This window comes from Coregonus lavaretus (assembly GCF_964263955.1).
Source record: "Coregonus lavaretus genome assembly, contig: HAP1_SCAFFOLD_298, whole genome shotgun sequence".
Taxonomy (NCBI): domain Eukaryota; kingdom Metazoa; phylum Chordata; class Actinopteri; order Salmoniformes; family Salmonidae; genus Coregonus; species Coregonus lavaretus.
Window position 1 is genome coordinate 89,854 of NW_028157548.1, and position 26,780 is coordinate 116,633.

The 26,780-nt window shown below is 44.0% G+C and overlaps 1 protein-coding gene across 1 annotated transcript; it reads right to left on the bottom strand.

Annotated features, from left to right (window-relative positions):
- Positions 1-903: 903 nt before the first annotated feature.
- Positions 904-26,412, bottom strand: LOC311125277 (uncharacterized protein; the record flags this gene model as incomplete). Its single annotated transcript, XM_084199324.1, has 2 exons — positions 904-1,572; positions 25,755-26,412. 2 exons carry the CDS (start codon positions 26,410-26,412, stop codon positions 974-976), a joined length of 1,257 nt encoding a protein of 418 aa, XP_084055450.1. The 3' UTR covers positions 904-973.
- Between the last annotated feature and the right edge of the window lie 368 nt (positions 26,413-26,780).

Consider the following 26,780-nt stretch of genomic DNA (forward strand, 5'->3'; position numbering starts at 1 on the left):
ATATCAAATCAAACTCAAGCGGTTTCAAGGCTGGAATCAAGAACTCCAAAATTCCATTAATCTATATAATAAACGAATAGATTAGAGTCCTGTCCAGGGGAAGTATTTGTACATCAAGCTGCCTCACACTACAGAAACAGGAGATGGGCTCCTGTTACTATGAGCTGTTCTGGATCAGTCAAGCCAAGGCTCCTGTTACTATGAGCTGTTCTGGATCAGACAAGCCAAGGCTCCTGTTACTATGAGCTGTTCTGGATCAGACAAGCCAAGGCTCCTGTTACTATGAGCTGTTCTGGATCAGACAAGCCAAGGCTCCTGTTACTATGAGCTGTTCTGGATCAGACAAGCCAAGGCTCATGTTACTATGAGCTGTTCTGGATCAGACAAGCCAAGGCTCATGTTACTATGAGCTGTTCTGGATCAGACAAGCCAAGGCTCCTGTTACTATGAGCTGTTCTGGATCAGACAAGCCAAGGCTCCTGTTACTATGAGCTGTTCTGGATCAGACAAGCCAAGGCTCCTGTTACTATGAGCTGTTCTGGATCAGACAAGCCAAGGCTCCTGTTACTATGAGCTGTTCTGGATCAGACAAGCCAAGGCTCCTGTTACTATGAGCTGTTCTGGATCAGACAAGCCAAGACTCCTGTTACTATGAGCTCTTCTGGATCAGACAAGCCAAGGCTCCTGTTACTATGAGCTGTTCTGGATCAGACAAGCCAAGGCTCCTGTTACTTACTTATATAATAATGTACATTTTGTGATATCCAAATCATATAGTGAACAACATCAGGGAGTTTATCCTTGTATCAAATCAATCAATCAAAGCTCAAAGAAAACGAAATACATATTTAAAAATATTTAATCTGATTTTAGACATGATCATGTCTCGAGATGAAAAACAGGCCTATTCTTTTATTTTTTTCATAAATACAATATGATTTAATGTGGCATAAACAAAAACACTAATTCTCAGTCAAAAACATAAGTCAGAACACAGCCTCTCTATTCTCTCATGTGATTTCAGGTCCTCTGACCGGGAAAATGTCTTTCCACAATTAGAGCAGTGGAATGTCTTCTCCTGTGTATGTATCCTCTGATGTGATTTCAGGCTCCCTAACTGAGTAAAACTCTTTCCACAGTGGGAGCAGTGGTAGGGATTTTCTCCTGTGTGCATTCTCTCATGTGTTTTCAGGCCTTGTAACCACCTAAAACTCTTTTCACAGTGGGAACAGTGGTAGGGCTTTTCTCCTGTGTGTATTCTCTCATGCCTTTTCAGGCCTTGTAACCACCTAAAAGTCATTCCACATTGGGAGCAGTGGTAATGCTTCTCTTCAGAGTGTGTTATTTTGTGTATTTTCAGGTTCACTAACTCTGTAAAACGCTTTCCGCACTGGGAGCATTGAAAAGGCTTTTCTCCTGTGTGTGTCCTCTCATGCTCTTTTAGGTTTCGTAACTTAGTAAAACTCTTTCCACCGTGGGAGCAGTGGTGTGGTCTCGCTGGTTTGGACATCTCTGGGTCTGGTTCCCCTGAAGGACTCTTCCCACTGTCAGAGTTATAGTCTGGTCCCTCTCCTGCCAAAGACAGACAGAGTATTTAGTTAAATACTAAACAGAGACATAAATGAAATCTCCACATGATAAAACGTTCTTCCTTTGACGTTTAATTTAGACTAGATCCATATATAACCTGAGGCCAGTTTTCACAACATTTCATCTTTAAAAATAAACTTGATGAGATTTTAAAAACAAAATGATGTAGCGCTCCAAATCTAATCTTTCTCTCATAGAATGTCATGTTTTAGGCTGATCAGAGCTGTATAATAATATATAATGTCATGTTTATAGGCTGAGCAGTGCTCTATAATAATAGATAATGTCATGTTTATAGGCTGATCAGAGCTCTATAATAATAGATCATGTCATGTTTATAGGCTGATCAGAGCTCTATAATAATAGATAATATCATGTTTTTAGGCTGAGCAAAGCTCTATAATAATAGATCATGTCATGTTTATAGGCTGATCAGAGCTCTATAATAATAGATAATGTCATGTTTATAGGCTGAGCAGAGCTCTATAATAATAGATAATGCCATGTTTTAGGCTGATCAGAGCTCTATAATAATAAATAATGTCATGTTTTAGGCTGAGCAGAGCTCTATAATAATAGATAATGCCATGTTTTAGGCTGATCAGAGCTCTATAATAATAGATAATGTCATGTTTATAGGCTGATCAGAGCTCTATAATAATAGATAATGCCATGTTTTAGGCTGAGCAGAGCTCTATAATAATAGATCATGTTTATAGGCTGAACAGAGCTCTATAATAATAGATTATGTCATGTTTATAGGCTGAGCAGAGCTCTATAATAATAGATAATGTCATGTTTATAGGCTGAGCAGAGCTCTATAATAATAGATTATGTCATGTTTATAGTCTGAGCAGAGCTCTATAATAATAGATAATGTCATGTTTATAGGCTGATCAGAGCTCTATAATAATAGATCATGTCATGTTTTAGGCTGATCAGAGCTCTATAATAATAGATAATGTCATGTTTTAGGCTGATCAGAGCTCTATAATAATAGATCATGTCATGTTTATAGGCTGATCAGAGCTCTATAATAATAGATAATGTCATGTTTATAGGCTGATCAGAGCTCTATAATAATAGATAATGTCATGTTTTAGGCTCAGCAGAGTAATATATTAATAATAAATGATACACTGAGTATTACAAAACATTAGGAACACGTTCTCCTTTCATGACAGACTGACCAGGTGAAAGCTATGATCCCTTATTGATGTCACTTTGTTAAATCCACTTCAAATCAGTGTAGATGAACGGGAGGAGACGGGTTAAAGAAGGATTTTTTTAAGCCTTGAGACATTCATTGTGTATTTGTGCCATTCAGAGGGTGAATGAGACAAGACAAAATATTTAAGTGCCTTAGAGCGGGGTACGGTAGTAGGTGCCAGGCGCACCGGGGTTGGTGTCAAGAACTGCAAACGGTGCTGGGGTCATGCTCAACAGTGTTCCCGTGTGTATCAAGAACGGTCCAAAGGACATCCAGCCAACTTAACATTTACATTTTAGTCATTTAGCAGACGCTCTTATCCAGAGCCACTTACAGTTAGTGAGTCATTTAGCAGACGCTCTTATCCAGAGCCACTTACAGTTAGTGAGTCATTTAGCAGACGCTCTTATCCAGAGCCACTTACAGTTAGTGGGTCATTTAGCAGAACGCTCTTATCCAGAGCCACTTACAGTTAGTGAGTCATTTAGCAGAACGCTCTTATCCAGAGCCACTTACAGTTAGTGAGTCATTTAGCAGAACTTATCCAGAGCCACTTACAGTTAGTGGGTCATTTAGCAGAACGCTCTTATCCAGAGCCACTTACAGTTAGTGAGTCATTTAGCAGAACTTATCCAGAGCCACTTACAGTTAGTGAGTCATTTAGCAGAACTTATCCAGAGCCACTTACAGTTAGTGGGTCATTTAGCAGAACGCTCTTATCCAGAGCCACTTACAGTTAGTGAGTCATTTAGCAGAACGCTCTTATCCAGAGCCACTTACAGTTAGTGAGTCATTTAGCAGAACGCTCTTATCCAGAGCCACTTACAGTTAGTGAGTCATTTAGCAGAACGCTATTATCCAGAGCCACTTACAGTTAGTGGGTCATTTAGCAGAACGCTCTTATCCAGAGCCACTTACAGTTAGTGAGTCATTTAGCAGAACGCTCTTATCCAGAGCCACTTACAGTTAGTGGGTCATTTAGCAGAACGCTCTTATCCAGAGCCACTTACAGTTAGTGAGTCATTTAGCAGAACGCTCTTATCCAGAGCCACTTACAGTTAGTGAGTCATTTAGCAGAACGCTCTTATCCAGAGCCACTTACATATAGTGAGTCATTTAGCAGAACGCTCTTATCCACAGCCACTTACAGTTAGTGAGTCATTTAGCAGAACGCTCTTATCCAGAGCCACTTACAGTTAGTGAGTCATTTAGCAGACGCTCTTATCCAGAGCCACTTACAGTTAGTGAGTCATTTAGCAGACGCTCTTATCCAGAGCCACTTACAGTTAGTGAGTCATTTAGCAGAACGCTCTTATCCAGAGCCACTTACAGTTAGTGAGTCATTTAGCAGAACGCTCTTATCCAGAGCCACTTACAGTTAGTGAGTCATTTAGCAGACGCTCTTATCCAGAGCCACTTACAGTTAGTGAGTCATTTAGCAGACGCTCTTATCCAGAGCCACTTACAGTTAGTGAGTCATTTAGCAGACGCTCTTATCCAGAGCCACTTACAGTTAGTGAGTCATTTAGCAGACGCTCTTATCCAGAGCCACTTACAGTTAGTGAGTCATTTAGCAGAACGCTCTTATCCAGAGCCACTTACAGTTAGTGAGTCATTTAGCAGATGCTCTTATCCAGAGCCACTTACAGTTAGTGAGTCATTTAGCAGACGCTCTTATCCAGAGCCACTTACAGTTAGTGAGTCATTTAGCAGACGCTCTTACCCAGAGCCACTTACAGTTAGTGAGTCATTTAGCAGACGCTCTTATCCAGAGCCACTTACAGTTAGTGAGTCATTTAGCAGACGCTCTTATCCAGAGCCACTTACAGTTAGTGAGTCATTTAGCAGACGCTCTTATCCAGAGCCACTTAAAGTTAGTGAGTCATTTAGCAGAACGCTCTTATCCAGAGCCACTTACAGTTAGTGAGTCATTTAGCAGAACGCTCTTATCCAGAGCCACTTACAGTTAGTGAGTCATTTAGCAAAACGCTCTTATCCAGAGCCACTAACAGTTAGAGAGTCATTTAGCAGAACGCTCTTATCCAGAGCCACTTACAGTTAGTGAGTCATTTAGCAGACGCTCTTATCCAGAGCGACTTACAGTTAGTGAGTAATTTAGCAGACGCTCTTATCCAGAGCCACTTACAGTTAGTGAGTCATTTAGCAGACGCTCTTATCCAGAGCCACTTACAGTTAGTGAGTCATTTAGCAGAACGCTCTTATCCAGAGCCACTTACAGTTAGTGAGTCATTTAGCAGACGCTCTTATCCAGAGCCACTTACAGTTAGTGAGTCATTTAGCAGACGCTCTTATCCAGAGCCACTTACAGTTAGTGGGTCATTTAGCAGAACGCTCTTATCCAGAGCCACTTACAGTTAGTGAGTCATTTAGCAGAACGTTCTTATCCAGAGCCACTTACAGTTAGTGAGTCATTTAGCAGACGCTCTTATCCAGAGCCACTTACAGTTAGTGAGTCATTTAGCAGACGCTCTTATCCAGAGCCACTTACAGTTAGTGAGTCATTTAGCAGACGCTCTTATCCAGAGCCACTTACAGTTAGTGGGTCATTTAGCAGAACGCTCTTATCCAGAGCCACTTACAGTTAGTGAGTCATTTAGCAGAACGCTCTTATCCAGAGCCACTTACAGTTAGTGAGTCATTTAGCAGAACTTATCCAGAGCCACTTACAGTTAGTGGGTCATTTAGCAGAACGCTCTTATCCAGAGCCACTTACAGTTAGTGAGTCATTTAGCAGAACTTATCCAGAGCCACTTACAGTTAGTGAGTCATTTAGCAGAACTTATCCAGAGCCACTTACAGTTAGTGGGTCATTTAGCAGAACGCTCTTATCCAGAGCCACTTACAGTTAGTGAGTCATTTAGCAGAACGCTCTTATCCAGAGCCACTTACAGTTAGTGAGTCATTTAGCAGAACGCTCTTATCCAGAGCCACTTACAGTTAGTGAGTCATTTAGCAGAACGCTATTATCCAGAGCCACTTACAGTTAGTGGGTCATTTAGCAGAACGCTCTTATCCAGAGCCACTTACAGTTAGTGAGTCATTTAGCAGAACGCTCTTATCCAGAGCCACTTACAGTTAGTGGGTCATTTAGCAGAACGCTCTTATCCAGAGCCACTTACAGTTAGTGAGTCATTTAGCAGAACGCTCTTATCCAGAGCCACTTACAGTTAGTGAGTCATTTAGCAGAACGCTCTTATCCAGAGCCACTTACAGTTAGTGAGTCATTTAGCAGAACGCTCTTATCCAGAGCCACTTACAGTTAGTGAGTCATTTAGCAGAACGCTCTTATCCAGAGCCACTTACAGTTAGTGAGTCATTTAGCAGACGCTCTTATCCAGAGCCACTTACAGTTAGTGAGTCATTTAGCAGACGCTCTTATCCAGAGCCACTTACAGTTAGTGAGTCATTTAGCAGAACGCTCTTATCCAGAGCCACTTACAGTTAGTGAGTCATTTAGCAGAACGCTCTTATCCAGAGCCACTTACAGTTAGTGAGTCATTTAGCAGACGCTCTTATCCAGAGCCACTTACAGTTAGTGAGTCATTTAGCAGACGCTCTTATCCAGAGCCACTTACAGTTAGTGAGTCATTTAGCAGACGCTCTTATCCAGAGCCACTTACAGTTAGTGAGTCATTTAGCAGACGCTCTTATCCAGAGCCACTTACAGTTAGTGAGTCATTTAGCAGAACGCTCTTATCCAGAGCCACTTACAGTTAGTGAGTCATTTAGCAGATGCTCTTATCCAGAGCCACTTACAGTTAGTGAGTCATTTAGCAGACGCTCTTATCCAGAGCCACTTACAGTTAGTGAGTCATTTAGCAGACGCTCTTACCCAGAGCCACTTACAGTTAGTGAGTCATTTAGCAGACGCTCTTATCCAGAGCCACTTACAGTTAGTGAGTCATTTAGCAGACGCTCTTATCCAGAGCCACTTACAGTTAGTGAGTCATTTAGCAGACGCTCTTATCCAGAGCCACTTAAAGTTAGTGAGTCATTTAGCAGAACGCTCTTATCCAGAGCCACTTACAGTTAGTGAGTCATTTAGCAGAACGCTCTTATCCAGAGCCACTTACAGTTAGTGAGTCATTTAGCAAAACGCTCTTATCCAGAGCCACTAACAGTTAGAGAGTCATTTAGCAGAACGCTCTTATCCAGAGCCACTTACAGTTAGTGAGTCATTTAGCAGACGCTCTTATCCAGAGCGACTTAGTTAGTGAGTAATTTAGCAGACGCTCTTATCCAGAGCCACTTACAGTTAGTGAGTCATTTAGCAGACGCTCTTATCCAGAGCCACTTACAGTTAGTGAGTCATTTAGCAGAACGCTATTATCCAGAGCCACTTACAGTTAGTGAGTCATTTAGCAGACGCTCTTATCCAGAGCCACTTACAGTTAGTGAGTCATTTAGCAGACGCTCTTATCCAGAGCCACTTACAGTTAGTGGGTCATTTAGCAGAACGCTCTTATCCAGAGCCACTTACAGTTAGTGAGTCATTTAGCAGAACGTTCTTATCCAGAGCCACTTACAGTTAGTGAGTCATTTAGCAGACGCTCTTATCCAGAGCCACTTACAGTTAGTGAGTCATTTAGCAGACGCTCTTATCCAGAGCCACTTACAGTTAGTGAGTCATTTAGCAGACGCTCTTATCCAGAGCCACTTACAGTTAGTGGGTCATTTAGCAGAACGCTCTTATCCAGAGCCACTTACAGTTAGTGAGTCATTTAGCAGACGCTCTTATCCAGAGCCACTTACAGTTAGTGAGTCATTTAGCAGACGCTCTTATCCAGAGCCACTTACAGTTAGTGAGTCATTTAGCAGACGCTCTTATCCAGAGCCACTTACAGTTAGTGAGTCATTTAGCAGACGCTCTTACCCAGAGCCACTTACAGTTAGTGAGTCATTTAGCAGACGCTCTTATCCAGAGCCACTTACAGTTAGTGAGTCATTTAGCAGACGCTCTTATCCAGAGCCACTTACAGTTAGTGAGTCATTTAGCAGACGCTCTTATCCAGAGCCACTTACAGTTAGTGAGTCATTTAGCAGACGCTCTTATCCAGAGCCACTTACAGTTAGTGAGTCATTTAGCAGACGCTCTTATCCAGAGCCACTTACAGTTAGTGAGTCATTTATTAGACGCTCTTATCCAGAGCCACTTACAGTTAGTGAGTCATTTAGCAGACGCTCTTATCCAGAGCCACTTACAGTTAGTGGGTCATTTAGCAGAACGCTCTTATCCAGAGCCACTTACAGTTAGTGAGTCATTTAGCAGAACGCTCTTATCCAGAGCCACTTACAGTTAGTGAGTCATTTAGCAGACGCTCTTATCCAGAGCCACTTACAGTTAGTGGGTCATTTAGCAGAACGCTCTTATCCAGAGCCACTTACAGTTAGTGAGTCATTTAGCAGATGCTCTTATCCAGAGCCACTTACAGTTAGTGAGTCATTTAGCAGACGCTCTTATCCAGAGCCACTTACAGTTAGTGAGTCATTTAGCAGACGCTCTTATCCAGAGCCACTTACAGTTAGTGAGTCATTTAGCAGAACGCTCTTATCCAGAGCCACTTACAGTTAGTGGGTCATTTAGCAGACGCTCTTATCCAGAGCCACTTACAGTTAGTGAGTCATTTAGCAGACGCTCTTATCCAGAGCCACTTACAGTTAGTGAGTCATTTAGCAGAACGCTCTTATCCAGAGCCACTTACAGTTAGTGAGTCATTTAGCAGACGCTCTTATCCAGAGCCACTTACAGTTAGTGAGTCATTTAGCAGACGCTCTTATCCAGAGCCACTTACAGTTAGTGAGTCATTTAGCAGAACGCTCTTATCCAGAGCCACTTACAGTTAGTGAGTCATTTAGCAGAACGCTCTTATCCAGAGCCACTTACAGTTAGTGAGTCATTTAGCAGACGCTCTTATCCAGAGCCACTTACAGTTAGTGAGTCATTTAGCAGACGCTCTTATCCAGAGCCACTTACAGTTAGTGAGTCATTTAGCAGACGCTCTTATCCAGAGCCACTTACAGTTAGTGAGTCATTTAGCAGACGCTCTTATCCAGAGCCACTTACAGTTAGTGAGTCATTTAGCAGAACGCTCTTATCCAGAGCCACTTACAGTTAGTGAGTCATTTAGCAGAACGCTCTTATCCAGAGCCACTTACAGTTAGTGAGTCATTTAGCAGACGCTCTTATCCAGAGCCACTTACAGTTAGTGAGTCATTTAGCAGACACTCTTATCCAGAGCCACTTACAGTTAGTGAGTCATTTAGCAGACGCTCTTATCCAGAGCCACTAACAGTTAGTGGGTAATTTAGCAGACGCTCTTATCCAGAGCCACTTACAGTTAGTGAGTCATTTAGCAGAACGCTCTTATCCAGAGCCACTAACAGTTAGAGAGTCATTTAGCAGACGCTCTTATCCAGAGCCACTTACAGTTAGAGAGTCATTTAGCAGACGCTCTTATCCAGAGCCACTAACAGTTAGTGAGTCATTTAGCAGACGCTCTTATCCAGAGCCACTTACAGTTAGTGAGTCATTTAGCAGACGCTCTTATCCAGAGCCACTTACAGTTAGTGAGTCATTTAGCAGAACGCTCTTATCCAGAGCCACTTACAGTTAGTGAGTCATTTAGCAGAACGCTCTTATCCAGAGCCACTTACAGTTAGTGAGTCATTTAGCAGACGCTCTTATCCAGAGCCACTTACAGTTAGTGAGTCATTTAGCAGACGCTCTTATCCAGAGCCACTTACAGTTAGTGAGTCATTTAGCAGAACGCTCTTATCCAGAGCCACTTACAGTTAGTGAGTCATTTAGCAGATGCTCTTATCCAGAGCCACTTACAGTTAGTGAGTCATTTAGCAGAACGCTCTTATCCAGAGCCACTTACAGTTAGTGAGTAATTTAGCAGAACGCTCTTATCCAGAGCCACTAACAGTTAGTGAGTCATTTAGCAGACGCTCTTATCCAGAGCCACTTACAGTTAGTGAGTCATTTAGCAGAACGCTCTTATCCAGAGCCACTTACAGTTAGTGCATTCATAGCTAGGTGGGACTACCACATATCACAAGCATTGTCAATAAAGCATTGTCATATCACACTTTTCCTCAATAAAAATGGGGGGGGGGGGGGGGGGGCGGTCATTAGCCTTAGCCCGCTGTACCACTTGGGAGGCCTGATAGGGGTCTATGCTAAATGCTACATCATTTACAACAGTTGTCTGCCCAGTTGATAATGGCCCACTGAAACTACATAGGGGCCTATGCTACATCATTTACAACAGTTGTCTGCCCAGTTGATAATGGCCCACTGAAACTACATAGGGGCCTATGCTACATCATTTACAACAGTTGTCTGCCCAGTTGATAATGGCCCACTGAAACTACATAGGGGCCTATGCTACATCATTTACAACAGTTGTCTGCCCAGTTGATAATGGCCCACTGAAACTACATAGGGGCCTATGCTACATCATTTACAACAGTTGTCTGCCCAGTTGATAATGGCCCACTGAAACTACAAATTACATACAGTGCCTTCAGTAAGTATTCACACCCCTTGATGATTTTTGCCCTAACTTTGTTGTGTTACAGCCCAAATAAAACATTTATTAAATAGAGATTTGGTGTCACTGGCCTATACACAATACCCCATAATGTCAAAGTGGAATTGTTTTGACATTTGGGCTGTCCCCGACTAAAGAAAATCTTGGTCGAATGAAAGTCGTCTGTTCTTTCTACCAATCGAATGCTAGAAATGTTTAAATGTGTATTTTTCCATTTATAGACACACACTGTGTTTTAATGAAATCAACTATATGCATTGAGCTTGTCTGATGCTTTAAGCTTACGGTTTGATGCCTCGAGGGCGCCAGAGATCTAGATCAACTGACAACCATTCTCCTCCCGCTCCTGCTGGCTTTCACAGATTCTGCCGTCTCCTGAAGTTGCCAGTGACCGGCTACATGAGGAGTCGGCAACCTTTCTCATGTGGAATGCCAATTGATTGTCAGGGTTGAGTGTAGAGGGAACGTGGAATCACACGCAGGACACAGAGATTCAAAAAACAGATGTCTTTAGTGAAGTCTGACAGTACAAGCCAACACGGCAACAGGCCACAGGCGAAACAAGCGTACACTGGACTGTCCAAAGTAAATGCGCACAACGTGCAGGACTCTCTCAAACAACACGAAAATACAGAGAGCACAGAACAGCGGACCAACATCTACACGCGACATCGAACAATTACACACAACACCTGACCAAACACAAGAGAACTAAATAGGGTGCCTAATGAACACTAAACAATGAACAGGTGTAACAAACAGACAAAACCAATCAAACATGAAACATAGAACGGTGGCAGCTAGTACTCCGGAGACGACGACCGCCGAAGCCTGCCCGAACAAGGAGAAGGAGCCGCCTCGGCCGAAACCGTGACATTGATCTTACCATTTCTACCGATTCGCGTGCCAGTTATGGTTTTCATATGCACATTTTTCGTGGAACAGTTTCATTTAATTTATAATAACGTCTTCGTATCTCAATATCGTTATCATGTGGTTAATCAAAAGTAAAATCTAAATGAAAATGATACAAACCTAGAAACGAACTTATATTGCCAACTACAGTACCAGTCAAAAGTTTGGACACACTTACTCATTCCAGGGTTTCTTTATTTTTAGTATTTTCTACATTGTATAATAATAGTAACACATATGGAATCATGTAGTAACCAAAAAAAGTGTTAAACAAATTAAAATATATTTTATATTTGAGATTCTTTCAAAGTAGCCACCCTTTGCCTTGATGACAGCTTTGCACACTCTTGGCATTCTCTCAACCAGCTTCAAGAGGTAGTCACCTGAAATGCGTTTCAATTAACAGGTGTGCCTTGTTAAAAGTTAATCTGTGGAATTTATTTCCATCTTAATGCGTTTGAGCCAATCAGTTGTGTTGTGACAAGGTAGGGGTGGTATACAGAAAATAGCCCTATTTGGTAAAAGACCAAGTCCATATTATGTCAAGAACAGCTCAAATAAGCAAAGAGAAACAACAGTCCATCATTACTTTAAGACATGAAGGTCAGTCAGTACGGAACATTTCAAGAACATCGAAAGTTTCTTCAAGTGCAGTCGCAAAAACCATCAAGCACTATGATGAAACTGGCTCTCATGAGGACCGCCACAGTAAAGGAAGACCCAGAGTTAGCTCTGCTGCAGAGGATAAGTTCATTAGAGTTACCAGCCTCAGAAATTGCAGCCCAAATAACTGCTTCACAGAGTTCAAGTAACAGACACATCTCAACATCAACTGTTCAGAGGAGACTGCGTGAATCAGGCCTTCAGGGTCGAATTGCTGCAAAGAAACCACTACTAAAGGACACCAATAATAAGAAGAGACTTGCTTGGGCCAAGAAACACGAGCAATGGACATTAGACCGGTGGAAATGTGTCCTTTGGTCTGGAGTCCAAATTTGAGATTATTGGTTCCAACTGCTGTGAGACACAGAGTAGGTGAACGGATGATCTCCGCATGTGTGGTTCCCACCGTGAAGCATGGAGGAGGAGGTGTGATGGTGTGGGGGTGCTTTGCTAGTTACACTGTCAGTGATTTATTTAGAATTCAAAGTATGGCTACCAGCATGTCTACCACAGCATTCTGCAGCGATATGCCATCCCATCTGGTTTGGGCTTAGTGGGACTATCATTTGTTTTTCAACAGGACAATAACCCAACACACCTCCAGGCTGTGTAAGGGCTATTTGACCAAGAAGGAGAGTGATGGAGTGCTGCATCAGATGACCTGGCTTCCACAATCACCCAACCTCAACCCAAGTGAGATGGTTTGGGATGAGTTGGACCGCAGAGTGAAGGAAAAGCAGCCAACAAGTGCTCAGCATATGTGGGAACTCCTTCAAGACTGTTGGAAAAGCATTCCAGGTGAAGCTGGTTGAGAGAATGCCAAGAGTTTGCAAAGCTGTCATCAAGGCAAAGAGTGGCTACTTTGAAAAATCTAAAATCTAAAATATATTTTGATTCGTTTAACACTTTTTTGGTTACTACATGATTCCATATGTGTTATTTCATAGTTTCGATGTCTTCACTATTATTCTACAATGTAGAAAATAGTCAAAATAAAGAAAAACCCTTGAATGAATAGGTGTGTCCAAACTTGTGATTGGTACTGTATGTAAAAATAGCCTACATAAAGCCAACCAATAAAAACATGTAGGTAGAAAATATCCTGATAAAAATAAATATCCTTTAAATCACATTGGCTAAGCATGGCCGGTCTGCAACAAACTTGAAACATGGTATCAACTGGGTCCAGCCCAACAAACTTGAAACATGGTATCAACTGGGTCCAGCCCAACGAACTTGAAACATGGTATCAACTGGTTCCAGCCCAACGAACTTGAAACATGGTATCAACTGTCCAGCCCAACGAACTTGAAACATGGTATCAACTGGGTCCAGCCCAACGAACTTGAAACATGGTATCAACTGGTTCCAGCCCAACGAACTTGAAACATGGTATCAACTGTCCAGCCCAACGAACTTGAAACATGGTATCAACTGTGTCCAACCCAACGAACTTGAAACATTGTATCAACTGTGTCCAGCCCAACGAACTTGAAACATGGTATCAACTGGGTCCAGCCCAACGAACTTGAAACATGGTATCAACTGGGTCCAGCCTAACGAACTTGAAACATGGTATCAACTGGGTCCAGCCCAACGAACTTGAAACATGGTATCAACTGTCCATCCCAACAAACTTGAAACATGGTATCAACTGGGTCCAGCCCAACGAACTTGAAACATGGTATCAACTGTCCAGCCCAACGAACTTGAAACATGGTATCAACTGGGTCCAGCCCAATGAACTTGAAACATGGTATCAACTGGGTCGAGCCCAACAAACTTGAAACATGGTATCAACTGGGTCCAGCCCAACGAACTTGAAACATGGTATCAACTGTCCAGCCCAACGAACGTGAAACATGGTATCAACTGGGTCCAGCCCAATGAACTTGAAACATGGTATCAACTGGGTCCAGCCCAATGAACTTGAAACATGGTATCAACTGTCCAGCCCAACGAACTTGAAACATGATATCAACTGGGTCCAGCCCAACGAACTTGAAACATGGTATCAGCTGTCCAGCCCAACGAACTTGAAACATGGTATCAACTGGGTCCAGCCCAATGAACTTGAAACATGGTATCAACTGGGTCCAGCCCAATGAACTTGAAACATGGTATCAACTGGGTCCAGCCCAACAAACTTGAAACATGGTATCAACTGTCCAGCCCAACGAACTTGAAACATGGTATCAACTGGGTCCAGCCCAATGAACTTGAAACATGGTATCAACTGTCCAGCCCAACGAACTTGAAACATGGTATCAACTGTCCAGCCCAACAAACTTGAAACATGGTATCAACTGGGTCCAGCCCAACGAACTTGAAACATGGTATCAACTGGGTCCAGCCCAACGAACTTGAAACATGGTATCAACTGGGTCCAGCCCAACGAACTTGAAACATGGTATCAACTGGGTCCAGCCTAACGACCTTGAAACATGGTATCAACTGGGTCCAGCCTAACGACCTTGAAACATGGTATCAACTGGGTCCAGCCCAACGAACTTGAAACATGGTATCAACTGTCCAGCCCAACGAACTTGAAACATGGTATCAACTGGGTCCAGCCCAACAAACTTGAAACATGGTATCAACTGTCCAGCCCAACGAACTTGAAACATGGTATCAACTGGGTCCAGCCCAACGAACTTGAAACATGGTATCAACTGGGTCCAGCCCAACGAACTTGAAACATGGTATCAACTGAGTCCAGCCCAACAAACTTGAAACATGGTATCAACTGGGTCCAGCCCAACGAACTTGAAACATGGTATCAACTGTCCAGCCCAACGAACTTGAAACATGGTATCAACTGGGTCCAGCCCAATGAACTTGAAAAATGGTATCAACTGTCCAGCCAAACGAACTTGAAACATGGTATCAACTGGGTCCAGCCCAACGAACTTGAAACATGGTATCAGCTGTCCAGCCCAACGAACTTGAAACATGGTATCAACTGGGTCCAGCCTAACGACCTTGAAACATGGTATCAACTGGGTCCAGCCCAACGAACTTGAAACATGGTATCAACTGTCCAGCCCAACGAACTTGAAACATGGTATCAACTGGGTCCAGCCCAACAAACTTGAAACATGGTATCAACTGTCCAGCCCAACGAACTTGAAACATGGTATCAACTGGGTCCAGCCCAACGAACTTGAAACATGGTATCAACTGGGTCCAGCCCAACGAACTTGAAACATGGTATCAACTGAGTCCAGCCCAACAAACTTGAAACATGGTATCAACTGGGTCCAGCCCAACGAACTTGAAACATGGTATCAACTGTCCAGCCCAACGAACTTGAAACATGGTATCAACTGGGTCCAGCCCAATGAACTTGAAACATGGTATCAACTGTCCAGCCCAACGAACTTGAAACATGGTATCAACTGGGTCCAGCCCAACGAACTTGAAACATGGTATCAGCTGTCCAGCCCAACGAACTTGAAACATGGTATCAACTGGGTCCAGCACAATGAACTTGAAACATGGTATCAACTGGGTCCAGCCCAATGAACTTGAAACATGGTATCAACTGGGTCCAGCCCAACAAACTTGAAACATGGTCTCAACTGGGTCCAGCCCAACGAACTTGAAACATGGTATCAACTGTCCAGCCCAACGAACTTGAAACATGGTATCAACAGGGTCCAGCCCAACGAACTTGAAACATGGTATCAACTGTCCAGCGCAACGAACTTGAAACATGGTATCAACTGTCCAGCCCAACGAACTTGAAACATGGTATCAACTGTCCAGCCCAACGAACTTGAAACATGGTATCAACTGGGTCCAGCCCAATGAACTTGAAACATGGTATCATCTGGGTCCAGCCCAACGAACTTGAAACATGGTATCAACTGGGTCCAGCCTAACGAACTTGAAACATGGTATCAACTGTCCAGCCCAACGAACTTGAAACATGGTATCAACTGTCCAGCCCAACGAACTTGAAACATGGTATCAACCGGGTCCAGCCCAACAAACTTGAAACATGGTATCAACTGTCCAGCCCAACGAACTTGAAACATGGTATCAACTGGGTCCAGCCCAATGAACTTGAAACATGGTATCAACTGGGTCCAGCCCAACGAACTTGAAACATGGTATCAACTGGGTCCAGCCCAACGAACTTGAAACATGGTATCAACTGTCCAGCCCAACGAACTTGAAACATGGTATCAACTGTCCAGCCCAACGAACTTGAAACATGGTATCAACTGGGTCCAGCCCAACGAACTTGAAACATGGTATCAACTGTCCAGCCCAACGAACTTGAAACATGGTATCAACTGTCCAGCCCAACGAACTTGAAACATGGTATCAACTGTCCAGCCCAACGAACTTGAAACATGGTATCAACTGGGTCCAGCCCAACAAACTTGAAACATGGTATCAACTGGGTCCAGCCTAACGAACTTGAAACATGGTATCAACTGTCCAGCCCAACGAACTTGAAACATGGTATCAACTGTCCAGCCCAACGAACTTGAAATATGGTATCAACCGGGTCCAGCCCAACAAACTTGAAACATGGTATCAACTGTCCAGCCCAACGAACTTGAAACATGGTATCAACTGGGTCCAGCCCAATGAACTTGAAACATGGTATCAACTGGGTCCAGCCCAACAAACTTGAAACATGGTCTCAACTGGGTCCAGCCCAACGAACTTGAAACATGGTATCAACTGTCCAGCCCAACGAACTTGAAACATGGTATCAACTGTCCAGCCCAAAGAACTTGAAACATGGTATCAACTGGGTCCAGCCCAACGAACTTGAAACATGGTATCAACTGGGTCCAGCCCAACGAACTTGAAACATGGTATCAACTGGGTCCAGCCCAACGAACTTGAAACATGGTATCAACTGGGTCCAGCCCAACGAACTTGAAACATGGTATCAACTGGGTCCAGCCCAATGAACTTGAAACATGGTATCAACTGGGTCCAGCCCAACAAACTTGAAACATGGTATCAACTGGGTCCAGCCCAACGAACTTGAAACATGGTATCAACTGGGTCCAGCCCAACAAACTTGAAACATGGTATCAACTAGGTCCAGCCCAACGATTTTGAAACATGGTATCAACTGGGTCCAGCCCAACGAACTTGAAACATGGTATCAACTAGGTCCAGCCCAACGAACTTGAAACATGGTATCAACTGGGTCCAGCCTAACGAACTTGAAACATGGTATCAACTGGGTCCAGCCAACGAACTTGAAACATGGTATCAACTGGGTCCAGCCCAATGAAATTGAAACATGGTATCAAATGTCCAGCCCAACGAACTTGAAACATGGTATCATCTGGGTCCAGCCCAACGAACTTGAAACATGGTATCAGCTGTCCAGCCCAACGAACTTGAAACATGGTATCAACTGGGTCCAGCCCAATAAACTTGAAACATGGTATCAACTGGGTCCAGCCCAATGAACTTGAAACATGGTATCAACTGGGTCCAGCCCAACAAACTTGAAACATGGTCTCAACTGGGTCCAGCCCAACGAACTTGAAACATGGTATCAACTGTCCAGCCCAACGAACTTGAAACATGGTATCAACTGGGTCCAGCCCAACGAACTTGAAACATGGTATCAACTGTCCAGCCCAACGAACTTGAAACATGGTATCAACTGTCCAGCCCAACGAACTTGAAACATGGTATCAACTGTCCAGCCCAACGAACTTGAAACATGGTATCAACTGGGTCCAGCCCAATGAACTTGAAACATGGTATCAACTGGGTCCAGCCCAACGAACTTGAAACATGGTATCAACTGGGTCCAGCCCAACGAACTTGAAACATGGTATCAACTGTCCAGCCCAACGAACTTGAAACATGGTATCAACTGTCCAGCCCAACGAACTTGAAACATGGTATCAACTGGGTCCAGCCCAACGAACTTGAAACATGGTATCAACTGGGTCCAGCCCAACGAACTTGAAACATGGTATCAACTGGGTCCAGCCCAACGAACTTGAAACATGGTATCAACTGGGTCCAGCCTAACGAACTTGAAACATGGTATCAACTGGGTCCAGCCCAACGAACTTGAAACAAGGTATCAACTGTCCAGCCCAACGAACTTGAAACATGGTATCAACTGGGTCCAGCCCAACGAACTTGAAACATGGTATCAACTGGGTCCAGCCCAACGAACTTGAAACATGGTATCAACTGGGTCCAGCCTAACGACCTTGAAACATGGTATAACTGGGTCCAGCCTAACGACCTTGAAACATGGTATCAACTGGGTCCAGCCCAATGAACTTGAAACATGGTATCAACTGGGTCCAGCCCAACGAACTTGAAACATGGTATCAACTGGGTCCAGCCCAACGAACTTGAAACATGGTATCAACTGTCCAGCCCAACGAACTTGAAACATGGTATCAACTGTCCAGCCCAACGAACTTGAAACATGGTATCAACTGGGTCCAGCCCAACGAACTTGAAACATGGTCTCAACTGGGTCCAGCCCAACGAACTTGAAACATGGTATCAACTGTCCAGCCCAACGAATTTGAAACATGGTATCAACTGGGTCCAGCCCAACGAACTTGAAACATGGTATCAACTGGGTCCAGCCCAACGAACTTGAAACATGGTATCAACTGGGTCCAGCCCAACGAACTTGAAACATGGTATCAACTGGGTCCAGCCTAATGAACTTGAAACATGGTATCAACTGATCCAGCCCAACGAACTTGAAACATGGTATCAACTGTCCAGCCCAACGAACTTGAAACATGGTATCAACTGGGTCCAGCCCAACGAACTTGAAACATGGTATCAACTGGGTCCAGCCCAACGAACTTGAAACATGGTATCAACTGGGTCCAGCCTAACGACCTTGAAACATGGTATCAACTGGGTCCAGCCTAACGACCTTGAAACATGGTATCAACTGGGTCCAGCCCAACGAACTTGAAACATGGTATCAACTGTCCAGCCCAACGAACTAGAAACATGGTATCAACTGGGTCCAGCCCAACAAACTTGAAACATGGTATCAACTGTCCAGCCCAACGAACTTGAAACATGGTTTCAACTGGGTCCAGCCCAATGAACTTGAAACATGGTATCAACTGGGTCCAGCCCAATGAACTTGAAACATGGTATCAACTGAGTCCAGCCCAACAAACTTGAAACATGGTATCAACTGGGTCCAGCCCAACGAACTTGAAACATGTTATCAACTGTCCAGCCCAACGAACTTGAAACATGGTATCAACTGGGTCCAGCCCAATGAACTTGAAACATGGTATCAACTGGGTCCAGCCCAATGAACTTGAAACATGGTATCAACTGTCCAGCCCAACAAACTTGAAACATGGTATCAACTGGGTCCAGCCCAACGAACTTGAAACATGGTATCAGCTGTCCAGCCCAACGAACTTGAAACATGGTATCAACTGGGTCCAGCCCAATGAACTTGAAACATGGTATCAACTGGGTCCAGCCCAATGAACTTGAAACATGGTATCAACTGGGTCCAGCCCAACAAACTTGAAACATGGTCTCAACTGGGTCACGCCCAACGAACTTGAAACATGGTATCAACTGGGTCCAGCCCAACAAACTTGAAACATGGTATCAACTGGGTCCAGCCCAACGAACTTGAAACATGGTATCAACTGTCCAGCCCAACGAACTTGAAACATGGTATCAACTGTCCAGCCCAACGAACTTGAAACATGGTATCAACTGTCCAGCCCAACGAACTTGAAACATGGTATCAACTGGGTCCAGCCCAACAAACTTGAAACATGGTATCAACTGTCCAGCCCAACGAACTTGAAACATGGTATCAACTGTCCAGCCCAACGAACTTGAAACATGGTATCAACTGTCCAGCCCAACGAACTTGAAACATGGTATCAACTGGGTCCAGCCCAACGAACTTGAAACATGGTATCAACTGGGTCCAGCCCAACGAACTTGAAACATGGTATCAACTGGGTCCAGCCCAACGAACTTGAAACATGGTATCAACTGGGTCCAGCCCAACGAACTTGAAACATGGTATCAACTGGGTCCAGCCCAATGAACTTGAAACATGGTATCAACTGGGTCCAGCCCAACAAACTTGAAACATGGTATCAACTGGGTCCAGCCCAACGAACTTGAAACATGGTATCAACTGGGTCCAGCCCAACAAACTTGAAACATGGTATCAACTGGGTCCAGCCCAATGAACTTGAAACATGGTATCAACTGGGTCCAGCCCAACGAACTTGAAACATGGTATCAACTAGGTCCAGCCCAACGAACTTGAAACATGGTATCAACTGGGTCCAGCCTAACGAACTTGAAACATGGTATCAACTGGGTCCAGCCCAACGAACTTGAAACATGGTATCAACTGGGTCCAGCCCAATGAACTTGAAACATGGTATCAACTGTCCAGCCCAACGAACTTGAAACATGGTATCAACTGGGTCCAGCCCAACGAACTTGAAACATGGTAACAGCTGTCCAGCCCAACGAACTTGAAACATGGTATCAACTGGGTCCAGCCCAATGAATTTGAAACATGGTATCAACTGGGTCCAGCCCAACAAACTTGAAACATGGTCTCAACTGGGTCCAGCCCAACGAACTTGAAACATGGTATCAACTGTCTAGCCCAACGAACTTGAAACATGGTATCAACTGGGTCCAGCCCAACGAACTTGAAACATGGTATCAACTGTCCAGCCCAACGAACTTGAAACATGGTATCAACTGTCCAGCCCAACGAACTTGAAACATGGTATCAACTGGGTCCAGCCCAACGAACTTGAAACATGGTATCAACTGGGTCCAGCCCAATGAACTTGAAACATGGTATCAACTGGGTCCAGCCCAACGAATTTGAAACATGGTATCAACTGGGTCCAGCCCAAAGAACTTGAAACATGGTATCAACTGTCCAGCCCAACGAACTTGAAACATGTTATCAACTGTCCAGCCCAACGAACTTGAAACATGGTATCAACTGGGTCCAGCCCAAAGAACTTGAAACATGGTATCAACTGGGTCCAGCCCAACGAACTTGAAACATGGTATCAACTGGGTCCAGCCCAACGAACTTGAAACATGGTATCAACTGGGTCCAGCCTAACGAACTTGAAACATGGTATCAACTGGGTCCAGCCCAACGAACTTGAAACATGGTATCAACTGTCCAGCCCAACAAACTTGAAACATGGTATCAACTGGGTCCAGCCCAACAAACTTGAAACATGGTATCAACTGTCCAGCCCAACGAACTTGAAACATGGTATCAACTGGGTCCAGCCCAATGAACTTGAAACATGGTATCAACTGGGTCCAGCCCAACAAATTTGAAACATGGTCTCAACTGGGTCCAGCCCAACGAACTTGAAACATGGTATCAACTGTCCAGCCCAACGAACTTGAAACATGGTATCAACTGGGTCCAGCCCAACGAACTTGAAACAAGGTATCAACTGTCCAGCCCAACGAACTTGAAACATGGTATCAACTGTCCAGCCCAACGAACTTGAAACATGGTATCAACTGTCCAGCCCAACGAACTTGAAACATGGTATCAACTGGGTCCAGCCCAATGAACTTGAAACATGGTATCAACTGGGTCCAGCCCAACGAACTTGAAACATGGTATCAACTGGGTCCAGCCCAACGAACTTGAAACATGGTATCAACTAGGTCCATTCCAACGAACTTGAAACATGGTATTAACTGGGTCCAGCCCAACGAACTTGAAACATGGTATCAACTGGGTCCAGCCCAATGAACTTGAAACATGGTATCAACTGGGTCCAGCCCAACAAACTTGAAACATGGTATCAACTGGGTCCAGCCCAACAAACTTGAAACATGGTATCAACTGGGTCCAGCCCAACGAACTTGAAACATGGTATCAACTGGGTCCAGCCCAACAAACTTGAAACATGGTATCAACTGGGTCCAGCCCAACGAACTTGAAACATGGTATCAACTGGGTCCAGCCCAACGAACTTGAAACATGGTATCAACTAGGTCCAGCCCAATGAACTTGAAACATGGTATCAACTGGGTCCAGCCCAACAAACTTGAAACATGGTATTAACTGGGTCCAGCCCAACGAACTTGAAACATGGTATCAACTGTCCAGCCCAACGAACTTGAAACATGGTATCAACTGGGTCCAACCCAATGAACTTGAAACATGGTATCAACTGGGTCCAGCCCAACAAACTTGAAACATGGTATCAACTGGGTCCAGCCCAACGAACTTGAAACATGGTATCAACTGGGTCCAGCCCAACAAACTTGAAACATGGTAACAACTGGGTCCAGCCCAACGAACTTGAAACATGGTATCAACTGGGTCCAGCCCAACGAACTTGAAACATGGTATCAACTAGGTCCAGCCCAACGAACTTGAAACATGGTATCAACTGGGTCCAGCCTAACGAACTTGAAACATGGTATCAACTGAGTCCAGCCCAACGAACTTGAAACATGGTATCAACTGTCCAGCCCAACGAACTTGAAACATGGTATCAACTGGGTCCAGCCCAACGAACTTGAAACATGGTATCAACTGTCCAGCCCAACGAACTTGAAACATGGTATCAACTGTCCAGCCCAACGAACTTGAAACATGGTATCAACTGGGTCCAGCCCAATGAACTTGAAACATGGTATCAACTGGGTCCAGCCCAACGAACTTGAAACATGGTATCAACTGGGTCCAGCCCAACGAACTTGAAACATGGTATCAACTGGGTCCAGCCCAACGAACTTGAAACATGGTATCAACTGGGTCCAGCCCAATGAACTTGAAACATGGTATCAACTGGGTCCAGCCCAACAAACTTGAAACATGGTATCAACTGGGTCCAGCCCAACGAACTTGAAACATGGTATCAACTGGGTCCAGCCCAACAAACTTGAAACATGGTATCAACTGGGTCCAGCCCAACGAACTTGAAACATGGTATCAACTGGGTCCAGCCCAACGAACTTGAAACATGGTATCAACTAGGTCCAGCCCAACGAACTTGAAACATGGTATCAACTGGGTCCAGCCTAACGAACTTGAAACATGGTATCAACTGGGTCCAGCCCAACGAACTTGAAACATGGTATCAACTGTCCAGCCCAACGAACTTGAAACATGGTATCAACTGGGTCCAGCCCAACGAACTTGAAACATGGTATCAACTGTCCAGCCCAACGAACTTGAAACATGGTATCAACTGTCCAGCCCAACGAACTTGAAACATGGTATCAACTGGGTCCAGCCCAATGAACTTGAAACATGGTATCAACTGGGTCCAGCCCAATGAACTTGAAACATGGTATCAACTGGGTCCAGCCCAACAAACTTGAAACATGGTATCAACTGGGTCCAGCCCAACGAACTTGAAACATGGTATCAACTGTCCAGCCCAACGAACTTGAAACATGGTATCAACTGGGTCCAGCCCAATGAACTTGAAACATGGTATCAACTATCCAGCCCAACGAACTTGAAACATGGTATCAACTGGGTCCAGCCCAACGAACTTGAAACATGGTATCAGCTGTCCAGCCCAACGAACTTGAAACATGGTATCAACTGGGTCCAGCCCAACGAACTTGAAACATGGTATCAACTGGGTCCAGCCCAACGAACTTGAAACATGGTATCAACTGGGTCCAGCCCAATGAACTTGAAACATGGTATCAACTGTCCAGCCTGAAGCTTGTGCTATCGAACTTGCAACATTGTATCAAATATTCTGGGCCCTCAGTTTCCTGCTCCAGTGAGCTCGGGACAGACACAGCTGCTATTTGAGCAAGGGATAAGAAGCAGTGGTTGATTTGGGCAGGAGCTCACCGGAGCTGAGTACCGGCACCTCAGATTGTTTTTATAGAATATCAGCTCAAAAGAATTGTGGAGCTCTTGCACCTAAATATAAACAGTACCAGCACCCAAAATGAGAACCGGAACCTATTTCAGTCCAAGTCAAGCACTGATAAGAAGCCTATTTTATGACGTATCCCACTGGATCGGAGCATTACAATTTTCCCTTTCACGCTGAGCGGTTATATATGAGTTGTTATACGCATCTATACCTCGATTGTAAAATGTACATTTAAACAATTTAAATAGTTAGATGTGTATAACGCCTCATGGTTATCAAAGGGAGAGAGCTGGAAAGATGTTTCAAATACATTGAGAAACTATTGTCATTCTCAGTGGATGTAAAAACAGACTTTGCTTGAGGTGAAGAAAACATGACTTTGAGAAACTCCACAGTTCATTAGTGGTGGTGCGTTAAGCCAATCATAAATACTATCAGATCCCCAAAATGGGCACATTTATAAGGCAACATTTGCGCGCAGGCCAGGTAGCCTATAGGACTACTTCTATGAATAATCAGGCCAGGTAGCCTATAGGACTACTTCTATGAATAATCAGGCCAGGTAGCCTATAGGACTACTTCTATGAATAATCAGGCCAGGTAGCCTATAGGACTACTTCTATGAATAATCAGGCCAGGTAGCCTATAGTCCTACTTCTATGAATAATCAGGCCAGGTAGCCTATAGGACTACTTCTATGAATAATCAGGCCAGGTAGCCTATAGTCCTACTTCTATGAATAATCAGGCCAGGTAGCCTATAGGACTACTTCTATGAATAATCAGGCCAGGTAGCCTATAGTCCTACTTCTATGAATAATCAGGCCAGGTAGCCTATAGTCCTACTTCTATGAATAATCAGGCCAGGTAGCCTATAGGACTACTTCTAAGCGTAATCAGGCCAGGTAGCCTATAGTCCTACTTCTATGAATAATCAGGCCAGGTAGCCTATAGGACTACTTCTATGAATAATCAGGCCAGGTAGCCTATAGGACTACTTCTATGAATAATCAGGCCAGGTAGCCTATAGGACTACTTCTATGAATAATCAGGCCAGGTAGCCTATAGTCCTACTTCTATGAATAATCAGGCCAGGTAGCCTATAGGACTACTTCTATGAATAATCAGGCCAGGTAGCCTATAGGACTACTTCTATGAATAATCAGGCCAGGTAGCCTATAGGACTACTTCTATGAATAATCAGGCCAGGTAGCCTATAGGACTACTTCTATGAATAATCAGGCCAGGTAGCCTATAGTCCTACTTCTATGAATAATCAGGCCAGGTAGCCTATAGGACTACTTCTATGAATAATCAGGCCAGGTAGCCTATAGGACTACTTCTATGAATAATCAGGCCAGGTAGCCTATAGGACTACTTCTATGAATAATCAGGCCAGGTAGCCTATAGGACTACTTCTATGAATAATCAGGCCAGGTAGCCTATAGGACTACTTCTATGAATAATCAGGCCAGGTAGCCTATAGGACTACTTCTATGAATAATCAGGCCAGGTAGCCTATAGGACTACTTCTATGAATAATCAGGCCAGGTATCCTATAGGACTACTTCTATGAATAATCAGGCCAGGTAGCCTATAGGACTACTTCTATGAATAATTAGGCCAGGTAGCCTATAGGACTACTTCTATGAATAATCAGGTGAGTGTCCTTTACTCAACATTGACAGGAACGCTGCAAACAGAAGATCATTAATAAATTGACAAAACTCAGATTCTGGAACTATTCAGATTCTGGAACTATTCAGATTCTGGAACTATTTAGATTCTGGAACTATAAACTCGTAAAATGGAATGAAAAAAACCATAACTTGTTTCTCACAAGTGTAGCAGGTTGTTGTGGTCCTCAAACAATGTGTCCACTCTGACAATGAGAACAGGAAGACATTAAGATAGTGCTTACTGTATGTACGGGTGTTAATCAGATCTCCAGGCTTCTCTTCTGCTTCTTTCAATGTGACAGTTCTCTCCTTCACGGCAAAAACGTCTTCCTCTTCTTTCACTGTGACAGTCATCTCCTCCTCTTCCTCTTTCACCCCACAAACTCCATCCTCTTTCTCATCCTCCTCCTCTTTCACTGTAACATTCTCTTCTTTCACTCTGAAAGCTTCCTCCTCTTCTTTCACTCTGAAAGCTTCCTCCTCCTCTTTCACTCTGAAAGCTTCCTCCTCCTCTTTCACTCTGAAAGCTTCCTCCTCCTCTTTCACTCTGAAAGCTTCCTCCTCCTCTTTCACTCTGAAAGCTTCCTCCTCCTCTTTCACTCTGAAAGCTTCCTCCTCCTCTTTCACTCTGAAAGCTTCCTCCTCTTCTTTCACTCTGAAAGCTTCCTCCTCCTCTTTCACTCTGAAAGCTTCCGCCTCCTCTTTCACTCTGAAAGATTCCACCTCTTCTTTCACTCTGAAAGCTTCCTCCTCCTCTTTCACTCTGAAAGCTTCCTCCTCTTCTTTCACTGTAACATCCTCCTCCTCTTTCACTCTGAACGCGTCTTCCTCTTCTTTCACTGTAACGTCTTTCTCTTCTTCTTTCACGGTAACAGCTTCACCCTCTACTTGTTTTTGCATTGTAACATCCTCCTCTTCCTCCTCCTCTTTCACTAGAGCTTCTTTCTCCGTCCAGCAGACCTCCTCTTCTTTAGCAGGAGGAGAGTAGCTTAATGAGCTCATGGTCGGGGATGTTAGCTAGCTAGGCTAGGCTAGTGCTAACTTAACCAGCCAGCTAGCTGACTAACAACAACAACGTCAACATGAAATTAAATGGGGTAGCTGAGTGCTTCTACGCACAGAAGTGCGTTTAAAACATAGTGGCATATAAACAACGAAATAGTCTAAAGAGCTTGAATGTCCCGACTATGTTGCCTAACAAGCTACCGAGGAGGCTGTTGTTGTTGTTGAAGAAGCGTCCCGTCCTCAAGATTATACGTCACACTGGT